The following is a 12,406-nucleotide window of genomic DNA, read 5'->3' as shown; positions in this document are numbered from 1 at the left end:
GAACAATATTTCTATTGGATTAAGAGAGACGTGTTCACAAGACTGCTGGTTTACAGTGTCATAGGGCCACATACGTCCCAGAAGTCCTGTTGCCTCCATTTGAATGCTGCTCATACTGGGAGATTTTGTGATGTAAATTGCAGGTTTTACATGTCACTGTGCACATTCTACTTTCACTGTGGTTTGAAATGCGCCCGTCAACACTGATTCTTTCTAACCCTGAAATATGAAAATAGCACTGCAGTTCTCCTTCAACACATTAGTTCTCGCTGCTTCTTCTGAGAGACCCTTAACAAAGTGGTTCTCAATCCCAGTGCTGAGAGACCCTCAACACACTGGTTCTCAATCCCAGTTATGAGAGACCCTTTACACACTGGTTGTCTACCCTGGTCCAGAGCGACCCTTAACACACTTTTTTCAGTTCTGGTTCTGAGAGACCCTTAACACAGTGATATTTGCTCCAGATTCTTAATGGTACAGTAGGCTGATTGATTTCAGTTTTCCATTTGGGGGTCTGTTTTTCAATTTATATTCCACTGTTAAAAAGATGATTGGGATTTGATGTTGGTATTAACCCAGTACTAAGGAGTTGCCCTTATTGTGTGTTCGCTGAAATGTGACCTATTGGACTGATGCAGAAGGAAGACCCTTGCCTGGTGTGAAGTGTCTGGTATTATGTCATTCCCAGCTGTGTTAATTCATCATAAATTTATCACCTTTACAGAGCAGGCAAAAATAAGGGAACTAGCTCTCAGTTGGAAAGCTGAGGAGAGTCTGGATGAATTTCTATACCCCAAGTGTGTTGGAAACAATGTGCTTTACCTAGGCTCTTTCTGAGACCATAAGCCCGTGTGCACAAAAAGTGGCTCCATCACTGTCACCAGTTCGTGCCAGAGATTCAGGCCAAGATGGGACACACACAGGGGTTCCTCGGGAGCACACCTGCTTTACCAGGTTGGCAAGGGGACAGGCAGACAGGGCACAGGGGGCATCTTTGTGTGTAGCTCTTACAGGAGGGGAGTTCTGTGTCGGAGAACTGTGCAGTGATCACTGGGCTGGGGTGTCGGCGGGCGGGGGGGCTGTGAGACATGACTATGAATGCTCTAATCAATTCAAGGCCCGAGCCGAGGAGAGGCGCAGAAGCTGAAGGAATCTGTTTCTCCTACAGCCCCATTAGTCTGACAGTGGCCAAGTGCTGGGACCCCTCTCCTCGCAGCTACTTTACCATCCCCCGAGGTGAGAGAAGCACCCTGCCCCGGACACAGGCGCTGGAAACCAGCCCTCGGACAGACGCGGACGACAAGAGCCGTTTCTGTCCCTTACAATATGTTTCGCGGGTTTACAGATATAGCTGTGCTCACGTCAGCAGTGCATAATGCTAAAGGGATCTACTGTTTATTTAGAAAACATGTGTTTGAATGTAATCCATGAAAAAAAATGACATACGCACCTTGGAGTGTAGCAAGAAAAAAAAAGTTTTATAAGGTGTACAGAAAAGGGATAAGCTGCAAATCGTGCATGTAAAGTTTAGCTTTTACAAAAATCTTTGCTAAAAGGCCTTCAGATGTTTTATTAATGCTTCTGTTCCATTGATTGACTTAATTTTGGTAAAGTACAGTATGTTTTTTTTGCTAATTTAGTGTTTTTACATTTGCTCATTAAAACACTCTTCTGTGAGTTTACTGATCTTTTTATGCAGTTATGCTCAATTCTACTGTACTTAAATTGATGTGAACCTGCAGCTATTACAGAGCTTCATACAGATGAAGCACATTGATAAGGACTGTATTTGTGCTAATAGGCATGTTTGTCCTCTTGTTCTGCAGCAGAGCCAGTGAGACCTATTGACCCTGCAGCCTGGATCACTCACACCACTGCTCTGACTGGCCCTTACCCACACTACGGTACTGTCAAAGTTGGGAACCATGTTTCCCTTGGTTTCTGTGCTTGGCTTAGAAGCTGCATCCCAGACTGTGCTATAAGCAGGATGGCTTTATTGTTCTTAAGGATTCTATTTTAAAAAATAATGCAGAGAAATATCTCACAAATATCCAGTTAAATACAGCAAATAATAGAGTGGATAATTAATTGCCTTTCTTGAGATGAACAAGATCGACCAGAGAAACTGCATTTAATCACTCCGTGATTAACATTGGATCTACATGACGTATGAAGAGGTGGATCCCATGTTGTTTTAACTGTTTGGAGTGGACAGTTTGGACATATGGTATTAATGCATCCCATACTGATGTTGCATTCAGGGTCATAAGTGTTTTGCGAGGGATTTATCTTTTTGGCTGTATTATAATAGTGTCCCATCTATCCTCTCTCTCTCAGAGTTTGATGACTTGCCGCTGTCCGTCAGCAAGACAGACATGGCAACCATCGTCAAGGTGATGCAGCTTCCTGACTCTGGCCTGGAGATCAGGGACAGGATGTGGCTGAAGATCACCATCGCCAATGCCGTCATCGGTAAGAGGGTAGGGGTGGGTTCAAGATCTGGCACGTATTCCAGGGAGCGATTTTAAGATGACATTGATAGAAGTGTGTGCAGCAGCCAAGGGGAAGGGTGGATGAGATAGAGTGGTTAATGAGTGAGAAGGAGGATATATTCACTAGGTCATCTTGCAAAACAGTGAGGAGGCTTGATGATCAGTGGGCATCCTTCAGCCTCAGTGTATCTCATTCCTGATAGTTTCTTTTTTTCTTCAAAGCACTCGATACAGACTGCTAGAACACAGTGCCCTTTTGTTCTTACAGATAAATGCATGTGTTTCACATATTATATACATATTTATAGCATCCCTGTTCCTTCTTAGAGCCCTCCAGTTACTTGAGACTAATTACAAAAACTAGTTAAAGATCTACATTCTGAATACCTGCAGCAATGCATTTTTAAATGAAATTAAAATATAAAAAACTGCTTAAACATTGTAGCATTACTTCACATCAGTGTTGTACCCTAAGTAATTTATTACTAAATTATTGGCCTGATGCTTTTAATGGAGTTTATAACAATCAGTCTGGGTGAAGTAACTTGCTCATCAAGGGTACAACAGCAGTGTCTCACCTGGGAATTGACACAGCCTTTAGACTATCCCTGCAAGCAACGGGACGCCAGTCCATCGCAGGGCACACCAAGACACACACACTGACCCGCACACACTCACACCAGGGCCAGTTTTCCCAGAAGCTCATTAACCCACCGGCATGTCTTTGGACTGTGGGAGGAGACCCACACAAGCCTAGGGAGAACATGCAAACTCCACCCAAACAGCAGCCCAGGAAACTGACCCCACAAGTGTAACAGTGTGTTGTGTGTGTGCGCGCGTGTGCTCACACAATCCCTCAGGTGCGGACGTGGTGGACTGGCTGTACTCGCGGGTGGACGGCTTCAAGGACCGTCGTGATGCTAGGAAGTACGCCAGCAGCCTGCTGAAACACGGCTACCTGAGGCACACGGTCAACAAGATCACCTTCTCCGAGCAGTGCTACTACACCTTCGGGGACCTCTGCCAGAGTACGGCTCTCAGCCCTTCACTCTTGATACTTAATGAACTGAGTGTTACTACTGTTAGTCTTCTTATTTATTGTTATTGTCATCCTGTAAAGCGCTTTGAGAAGCCACCTTTAAAGGCGCTATATAAAATAAAGTTTATTATTATTATTATTATTATTATTATTATTATTATTATTATAAAGACTACAGGGTGTCACCTACTGTACATAAAATATTGGGATGTGATTTTCTTTCACTACTATTGCTTTTGCACTTTTGTAGTTCTCTTTTAGAGGATTATTTTCAGCAGGGTGTACATGAGAAGTGGGTGATATTAAAATTAGAAATGACAAAAATGTGATGAGCAAACGATGGTGATATTGCCGTGCGTCCTTCATGTACTGTAATCCGCCCCTCCCGTCCTCTGATGTTCTCAGATATGGCCTCTCTCAACCTGAACGAGGGCTCCAGCGGTGGGGGCTCAGAGCAGGACACCCTGGCTCCTCTGCCTCCCCCTGCCACAAACCCCTGGCCCATGGGGGGACAGCCCTTCCCCTACCCCCCGTACCCCGCCGCCCCCCCTGGCTTCCCCCCGGGGTACTCCGACCCCTGTCACAGCTTCCACAGTGGCAGTGCAGGCAGCCAGCACAGCGAGGGTGAGTGGGGCAAGGGGGGAGGGATCTGGGGCGCCGTGGGGGGTTCTTGGGAACCAACGTCTTGTGGTTTTTTCCTCCCGCATAAATGGCATCAGCCGATCAGTCATGGTTGCCATCCCCTGATCTCCCCCTGTCAGCCAGATCTGCAAAGTAAATGGTGGAACACTACACACGTCGCTTGGGAGGGTGGTTTGCAGCAGATGGTGTGGTATTTTGGCATCTGCACCCAGTAGAGCTGTAGCTGTTTGGCAGGCACTGCAGCAGAGCTACTGAGAGCTGGGACCGGGGAATGTCAATGAGGGCGTGCTGGGCAGAGCAGTGTCTCTCATGCCTGGGGTTAGTCATGTATTCCCTAATAACAGCAGTGTAGGGTCCACAGTCAGAACAGCTATGTCCCCTGGGAATGCAAGAGCCTCTGATCCCCGCCATGTAACACTTCATAGTTCAGGCAGCGGAGCTGTAGCTGTGAAATCAAGAGGCTCGCCTGTGTCTGGCCATACAACAGATCTGTTTTCACACATGATCATCTCCGTGCCAGCTTGGAAACGCTATCAGATCATTGTTATCGTTTTTTTTTTCCTTCTTTGCCCAAGTCAAGTCATTCCAAAAAGCAAGTTATTTCTCATTCTGTTGAGAGGTTCCAGAAATGAAGTTTCTTGATCTTCTTAAGGCAGTAGGGCTAGTTTCCTTGATTTGGTACAACTGGAAATTATATCTACATAAACAGTCGATACTTTGTCGAAAAAGGGAAAAAAAAAAGATGTATTGTTTTATTTGTAGTTACTTTTTTATGTAAAATATTGCACCTTATAATAGCGTTCATAGTTTCCTACGTTAGATAGGAAGTACCTGAATCCTAGTGGGTTTGGGGATAGGGGATCTTTACACTAAAGTGTGTGGATTAGAGATGAGGTGGTTCAGTGATTAAACTCCTGTTTCAAGTCTCCTGCAGTGCTACAGGCTCCCTTTCTGTAATCTTGACTACACACGTCGTTTGTGTGCCTTGACTAAGGCAGTTAAGATCTTTTCCCCCCAGGTCCACAGGATTAGATGGAAAACCATGGCCTCATTCTGAGTGAGCAGCTACGACACACAGTTTAGCCTGTACTGTCCATAGATGGAAATATCTGCTGAAGGACCTGTTATTTCCAATTTGATCCTGAGACCTTGCAAACTCTTGGCAGGCAAGAATGCCAGCTGGATTTTTTGTCACGCAAAAACAACATAACATAAGAACCGGAGCAAACAAGAGGAGGCTACTCAGCTCATTGGTTTGTTTTTTTAAGTGGCCAAGTGATCTGGGCTTCCATTTCCTGAAAGAATCGACGGTCCTGGCTTTGAAAACGTGGCTTGTTTCCGACAACCCTCTGGGTACTCAAGTGCCTCCGGTTCTTGGTTTCAGATGCACTTCCTCGTAGTTTCCACTCCTTGTCCTCCAGTTCGTGTTTCACCACCAATTCTGGAGGCCTCACTGGGGTGACTTTGCCAGCACCCCCAAGTCCCCGAGGACTTTGAATCTGTGAATGGTGTCTCCTCGCCGTCTTCCCTGTTCAATAGGAATAAATAGGTTCCCTTGTTTCAGCCTGTCAGAGTGAAACATTCCTTCCAGGCCTGGAAGGCAGCTGGTTGCTCTTCTCTGGTCGTCGCTGGATGACGAGGGAGGTGGAGGGTCAGGTGGCCCAGGTGCGAGAGACCCTGGGCGGTGAAGCAGTTCTCAGTAGGAGAGAGTCTGTCTGGCTCTGCTTTAGGGATCTCCTTCATGCTGCAGGCATCCGTCACCATATTCTTCTGTCTCCACACATCACAGCCATCTTTCTGTCCTTTTCCCCATTTCATCCTCTTTCCTGATTTTTTTTTCTTCTTCTTCTGTTGCTGACACCTAACAGCCCCTCTGTTCGTGAGGGGGTTTGTGTGTGTGTGTGTGTGTGTGAGACTAGGGGGATGGGGAGGGGGGGATCAACGTGGGGAGAAAAGATGAAGAATAATCTCCTCAAAGGAAGTGAGGACATGTCCCCTCGAAGGAAATTAACTTATTTGCACCAGATGCCAGCAACTGTTAAATCCCGAGTGAAGTTGCACTTCATAAGAGCATAGAAATGCAAACTGGTACAGATTTGAGAGTTAACAGGAAATCCCCACAAAGGTGTGGGCAATGTTATGAACTAGATGTGTCCAGCATCCTCCAGTTGGTAGCATATAATTGGCTGAGCCGTGCCAGGGTTCGTCTTCAGCCAGGGGACCCTCAGCCTTCCCCACACACCTGTGCCTCTCCCCTGTCAGTCCCCTGACTGTGCTGGGGCTCTGTGGGCTCTCAGTGTGAGATGAGGTCAGGGGCCTGGAGGAATAAGAGGGTCCCTGCAGAGTCTGTGGCCCTCAAACCTCCTTTGCTGGTCCAGGGGTTGCAGCTAAGAGCTGACTCAAGAGCTGAAAGTTTTAATTGAGGGATTAGAAAAAACGTAAAATAAGTGGCAATAATAAATTTGACAAGACCCCCCCACCCACCCCCACCAAAACGAATCTAGAACAACTTGTGACCTGCTGCTGTTTACCTCACGTTTTAATCATCTGATTTAGCATAACAATTCACACTGTTCAGGTAAAACTTTCTAAGGCTTGCGGACTTCCACAACACGTCAGTTTAATGGCTTCATGACAAAGAGGCTTTTTAGGCAAGCAGGTGAATTATGACACTGGAGTGTTTCCAGTCTGTGCTGGATCGTGTGTGCATGGATCTAGGGTAACCCCCGCAGCCCAGCTCTCTCTCTCCATCCCCCCTGGGAAAACGCAGGGTGTGAGGGGGAGGCTGGCTCCCCTCTGTTTCGCTCTCGGCCTGGGGGGGGCTGGCGCTGGCGCTGTTGTGCTGGTCTGTGTGTAACTGTGTTGTTCCCTCTGTTTCTGCTGGGCAACGGTAGACTGATGATGGAGGTAATCCCAGGACACTGGGGATCCGGTAAGACAGTCTCCCTCCCTCCCGCTTCCAAGCTTTCTCCATGCCCACCTTCCGCCATTTCTCCGAGCTCTTACAGCCCCCCGTCTCTCCGTCCCACTCTTCCGCTGTCCTCCTCTTTGCGTTGCCACTCCTCTTGGTTCTCGCCAGCCTCCTGCCTTCATCCGCTCTCTCTCAGCATGTTTGATGGTGTGGTGTTGTGTTGACAAGAGTATTCAGCTGCACTGGAGCTGCACGCTCATTTGCTGTAAGGCTCCCAGCCACAGGACTGAGACTTAGGCCTGGCTCACACAGACACAGGTGCCCGTCCACTTGCAACACCAGTATCCGTGCACAGAGGCCCCCTCTGCAGTGAGACAGTGGACCCCAAAACAACCCCCAGCTCTCCACCTTCTGCAAAGTCTTTCCCCGTCCCTTAGAAAACAACTGGTGAAAGATGAAGGGGCAGCTTTAGTTACCTAGGTAGGGAGAAATATGTATTGGGCCTTATTTAGGTGTAGATAGATGGAAAGTGTACGAATGGTTTTGTAAAATGGTCTGATGAGGTAGTTGCGGTTTTTAATGACAAGTAAGCAAAGCCAACGAAGATAAATCAAAACCAACTAAGAGAAAACCAACTGTAACAACATTTTCTGTGTTTCAACATCTTTATTGCCTTTAAAAGTTTATTAGGCAAGCGCTTTTAGCAATGACACAGCAGTAGTGCTATACATCACAGATTTCATGGATTAGCCATTAGCAATTTGGACTGTGTTTTCTTTAGTCTAAACTGTAATATTGCAAGTTGCTAATGGGTTTCCATGTTTGATGTGAGGAAATCGGAGAAACTGGCTGTGAAACTGAGGAGCTCCTTGTCAAGTCGCCTGTTTCTCTGCCTCTTGTCTCGTAGGTAGCAGAAGCAGTGGCTCCAACCCCAGCACAGGGAAAAGTCGACGCCCTTCCCCCCGGGAGAAGGACCGCAAATCGACAGGCAGTGGCGGCAGCGAGTCGGAGCTCGGCACACGGGGAGGGAGGCGGGGCGAGCGATCGGCCAGCCAGATGAGCCATCACAGCCACGCCCACTCCAGCCATAGCCACACCACTTCACACCGGAGCCACACCCACTCCCACCACAGCCACGCCTCCTTCTCCTATACCCAAGCAGTATATACTCAGCATAGCCACACCTCTTGTTCCCATAGTGAGCGAAGCCACGCCTCCTCCTATGGCCCCCCTGGCCTGCCTCCTCCTTATAGCCTCGCCAGGCTAGGCTCTAAAGCCCCTGTGAGCAGCGGGCCTCCGGGGGCACCCCCAGTGCGTGAGCTGGGGGCAGTTCCTCCTGAACTCACTGCCAGCCGCCAGTCCTTCCAGCATGCCATGGGTAATCCCTGCGAGTTTTTTGTGGACATCATGTGACGTACCAGTGCCATGCCTTTCCCACAGCGTATGGCAAAGCACAGGCTGAATAAACCCTCTCATTCCCTAAATGAAAAAGCCACCCTCCCTACTGGCCCTTGGCTCACATCTTCCTGCACTCACAGCCCCTCGCACATACAGTACAGACAGGAGCTCCTGCTTGACCGGTGTCTCAGTAAGGGGTGAACCATGACACTTGCTTTGTTGCAGTTGCACTCATCCTGACTCTAGCGTGGTTGATACTTGCAACTGAACTTTACGGTTCCGAACCGGACGCTGTCCTGGGATGGGTGGAGGGGGTTGTTGAGGTCCCTGTTCAGGCACGTCCAGCTGAACCCCAGCTTGTCTGGATCTCAATCCCCCAGACTCCGCGGCTGCAGAAGAGCCGACTCCACGCTGGGCCACACACCTCTTCCCTTCTCCTGAAACCTCTCCAGACTGTCACAGGGTAACACGCTAGAGTGGGTCCCACTCCAGGCTGCTCTGACTGCACAGGGACAAGATTGGATATGAAGACAGTCCTGCGTTGCACATGTAGATACGTATGATAAGAGAAGCCCCTTCTGAAGGACTTGCCTGGTTTTATGTAAAGCAAGCTCCCGATGTAGACTAGTTGGGCTCCTGATATAAACTACCTTAATCTGCTGAACTGGAGGTTAATAGAAGTTCACCAACAGGGCATCTTTTTTGCATGGCACTCTTTTTTAAAAATATCAGTCTGACGTTTGTGTCCTTTTTTGTCATTCTTGAGGGGGGGGTCCTCTTTCTTTCTTCCAGCAGTGGCTGGACTGTAAAGAACCCACAGACAAGAGAATGCATCTTTATTATGGTGAATTATTCTTGCAGATCTGGTGTTTGAATTTGCCTCCCGCTGCACCAACCCAGAAAGATGAGACAATCAGACAGGACCCTGTTGGGTCTGCAGTCATGACCGCAAGCTCCCAGAATTTCAACCCTCCTGCCTGTTTGAATACCCAGTTCTCCAATCACGGGCTTTTTACACACATTTATGCAAAGGTTTTTTTTGCTGCAGTTCTTGAAAACGCAACAGATTATTCAATCTTATCTTGGATTACGAAATTAAAAACGGCTAGAAAAAATCCAGTTAAGTGAGTTTCCTTAACAGTACAAACCGCTGTTACTGAACAATTCACTGTTATTTATCTTGTCAGGATTAGTACTGAACTGGTTCCCCTCCTACGTCAAGTGTGTATTTTTACAGGATGCTGATGTCTGGTAACCAAAGGCTCCAAATTGATGTCTTTTTTTGGTGTTGTATTCTGCACTGAGTGAAACACTGGGTATCAGAATGAAGGTTCTTGGAAAGGTTCAGCAAGACCTTTTGGCTGTGTGTTTTGAATCGTTCATTTAAATCTTCCCCGAGTTGTGAACTTCAGTCGTGAAACGTGCAAGACTCGAAGAAATTGGTATGAATCATTTTGATTTCTAGGTTTGTGGAGGAGAGAGTGATTTACGTGAAACACAGGTCACCCTACAATTTAACGTCCTGAATCTCCACAAAAAACACCTTCTCCAAGACCCTATTCAGTAGCAAAGCAGCACTCTATGTATTTGAGCACTTTTTAAATGTTGCTACCTTGCCCATTAGTATGAAACACTGTTTGCCACCTAAGCTTTCTGATTTCTTTTGTTTCTTAAAACTTAAGAGAAATGACAAAATTGTACATATAAATATATATTATATATATGAAAAAATAAATATATATGTATAAAAAATGGTCTCACAGTTTTTGTAAACTGATGCATAGAATGGAAGTGGTCTTTCATGAATATAAATATGAATATTGTTTTGAACTCTTTTGTCACTGCATTGTTAAAAAAAAGTTTACTTTTTTGCATTTTCTCATGTTTATTATATGGTTCTTTATTTAAAGAATAAAAAAAACGTGAAATTCACACTGACAGCTTTTTGTGAACCCAACCTTGAACGTGCAGCAGATGCAAATCTGAAATGGACTGTGGTGCGAACAACGTGTTCTGTGAGCTGTAGGGGGAGGTATAAAAACGAGGAACTGTGCTCTCTTACCTTACACTAGCCACCAAGGTATTGGCACTTGAAGTCGTCTCCCCTGTCAGATTGTGTAGGAAACAGCTGAAATGGGTGCCAAAATATCAGGACCCCGCACACGCCTAGATGAACATGCTGTCACCAGCGAGACAGTCGGAAAAGGCCCCTGTGAGTATTCCACAGTTTTCCCGTACTGTATATTTGATCCCAGGACCATCCCATTCAGGCAGATGAGGGTAAAGGTGTGGCTCAAACTGCACCTTCAGGCAAGTCCCCTGGTCCTGGAAGGATTAAGATGCAGGGATCATTCAGGTAGGAATGGGGATGGAAGTCTCTGTTGGGCTTTTCAAGACACAGTCTCACTGTCAGGCTGGCAGATCCAAACATTCTGTCCAGTCAGTGAGTGTGTTAGATACACAGAACTCGTGGGCTTTTGTGGTATAAGTATATTGGTTCTACGACCCCAAGAGGTCAGGAAATGAGTTGATCTTAGTATATATATATACTATGATCTCGATATGTTTACAGTATTTCTCTCAAGTCTTTACACAGTAGTTGCCGGGGCCATTGTTGCTGCCGAGGTGAGTGAATGAATTTGACACTGAAGTGCATGACTGCTGACATGACCCCAGTTGACAGCAAAAAGAATCAGGTCATGGTCTACCTCACCTGAGCGGCCTGAGAGGACTGTAACAGACTGAGGAGAAATCCTTCACCTGCTCTGAGCTGTTCGACATTTTTTCCGTTTCAATAAATTGGTGAACAAAGCACAGGTGACTCTTAACATGTTTTTAGACACAAATATGTTTCCTAAAAATCGATGGGCAGTACAGATAAGACACTGTATAGAGTTTTAACAGACTATCAGTAATTAACACAGGTTAGAAGAGAGGATCAGTTTCATTATCGCTGGCAGGAATGTTGGAAATCTATCTCCAAGACTGTTCAAGTCCACGTTCTAGCTCATTTTGAAGCTGAATTGTCCACTATTGAGCATCTAAGGTTCGGAGTATTCATGACACAGCTTGGCCGAATAAAAGACACCTGGTCAGCATCATCTATTCGGTGTCGCCACCTCAGGGTAGTATAGATATATCGCGCGCTCTTCTTGTAACAATTGTAGAAATATCAAGATTAAATACGAAGTTTTGTTGATTTCATTTGTGCACGATTGGGGTAGCAACGTATTGGTTCAAATCTGTATTGCATTTTCATGAAGATGTTTAGTAGGGACCTACTATTATGTATTGCATTATTAATATTCTGATGGGTGAGTTTTCCCGGGGCTAGAAGCCGAAGTGTGAACGGCTGTGACGCGCGCGTTGCGCCGGACTCGCGTGATGAGCGCAGGTGGCGAGGGACCGGCCGTTCCGGGTAAGACCCGCTCCCAACACTTAAAAGTGTATTTGTTTCTCTCAAGGCGTGAAAAACAATGCGGCCTCGTCCGCGGTCTTCTATCATATGCATCTCTGTGGCGAACCGTGATTTATTCAATTTGGAAATCGGCATGAAAAGTTGGAACTCACAAATATTTATGCGGCGGTTCACGGCCTGACTTGTGGCCTGACCCAACGTTTTTTTTCCGAGGCTTACGGTAAGTAAACGATACGTCTGCGTTGCATTATAAAAAGAGGAAAAAAGCCACAGCGTCGTAGATTACCTTGTGCAGCTGCCGTAATTCTGCTCATTTTTACAAACCGGAGGATTGTGTTATGTGGGTTCAGTGTGTGGCGTGGTTTTGCACACTGGTGAAACTTCTGAATTCAGCGAGGCAGAAATACGAACGGGTGTATTTCAGAAAAAATGAAATGAAACACGACAGCACCGTATCCCGTGAATATTTACCGTGGGACGAGAAAGGCGAGGCTTTGCGAAAAGAA

At 46.5% G+C, this 12,406-nt stretch overlaps 1 protein-coding gene across 4 annotated transcripts in view; it reads left to right on the top strand.

Annotated features, from left to right (window-relative positions):
• The window catches only part of LOC148642004 (segment polarity protein dishevelled homolog DVL-1-like), a 48,543-nt gene extending 38,129 nt beyond the window's left edge, over nt 1–10,414 (top strand). For all 4 annotated transcript variants that reach the window (XM_088617264.1, XM_088617265.1, XM_088617266.1 and 1 more), the window contains 6 exons: nt 1,169–1,236; nt 1,827–1,904; nt 2,338–2,472; nt 3,353–3,520; nt 3,937–4,155; nt 7,992–10,414. In XM_088617264.1, the coding sequence (XP_088473390.1) occupies nt 1,169–1,236; nt 1,827–1,904; nt 2,338–2,472; nt 3,353–3,520; nt 3,937–4,155; nt 7,992–8,497 (1,174 nt within the window). In that variant the 3' untranslated portion in view covers nt 8,498–10,414. The remainder of the gene's footprint in view (nt 1–1,168; nt 1,237–1,826; nt 1,905–2,337; nt 2,473–3,352; nt 3,521–3,936; nt 4,156–7,991) is intronic.
• The last annotated feature ends 1,992 nt before the right edge of the window (nt 10,415–12,406 follow it).

Source organism: Lepisosteus platostomus, chromosome 23, assembly GCF_059453375.1.
Source record: "Lepisosteus platostomus isolate fLepPlt1 chromosome 23, fLepPlt1.hap1, whole genome shotgun sequence".
Classification (NCBI taxonomy): Eukaryota; Metazoa; Chordata; class Actinopteri; order Semionotiformes; family Lepisosteidae; genus Lepisosteus; species Lepisosteus platostomus.
This window is presented reverse-complemented; position numbering and strand designations above follow the sequence as displayed.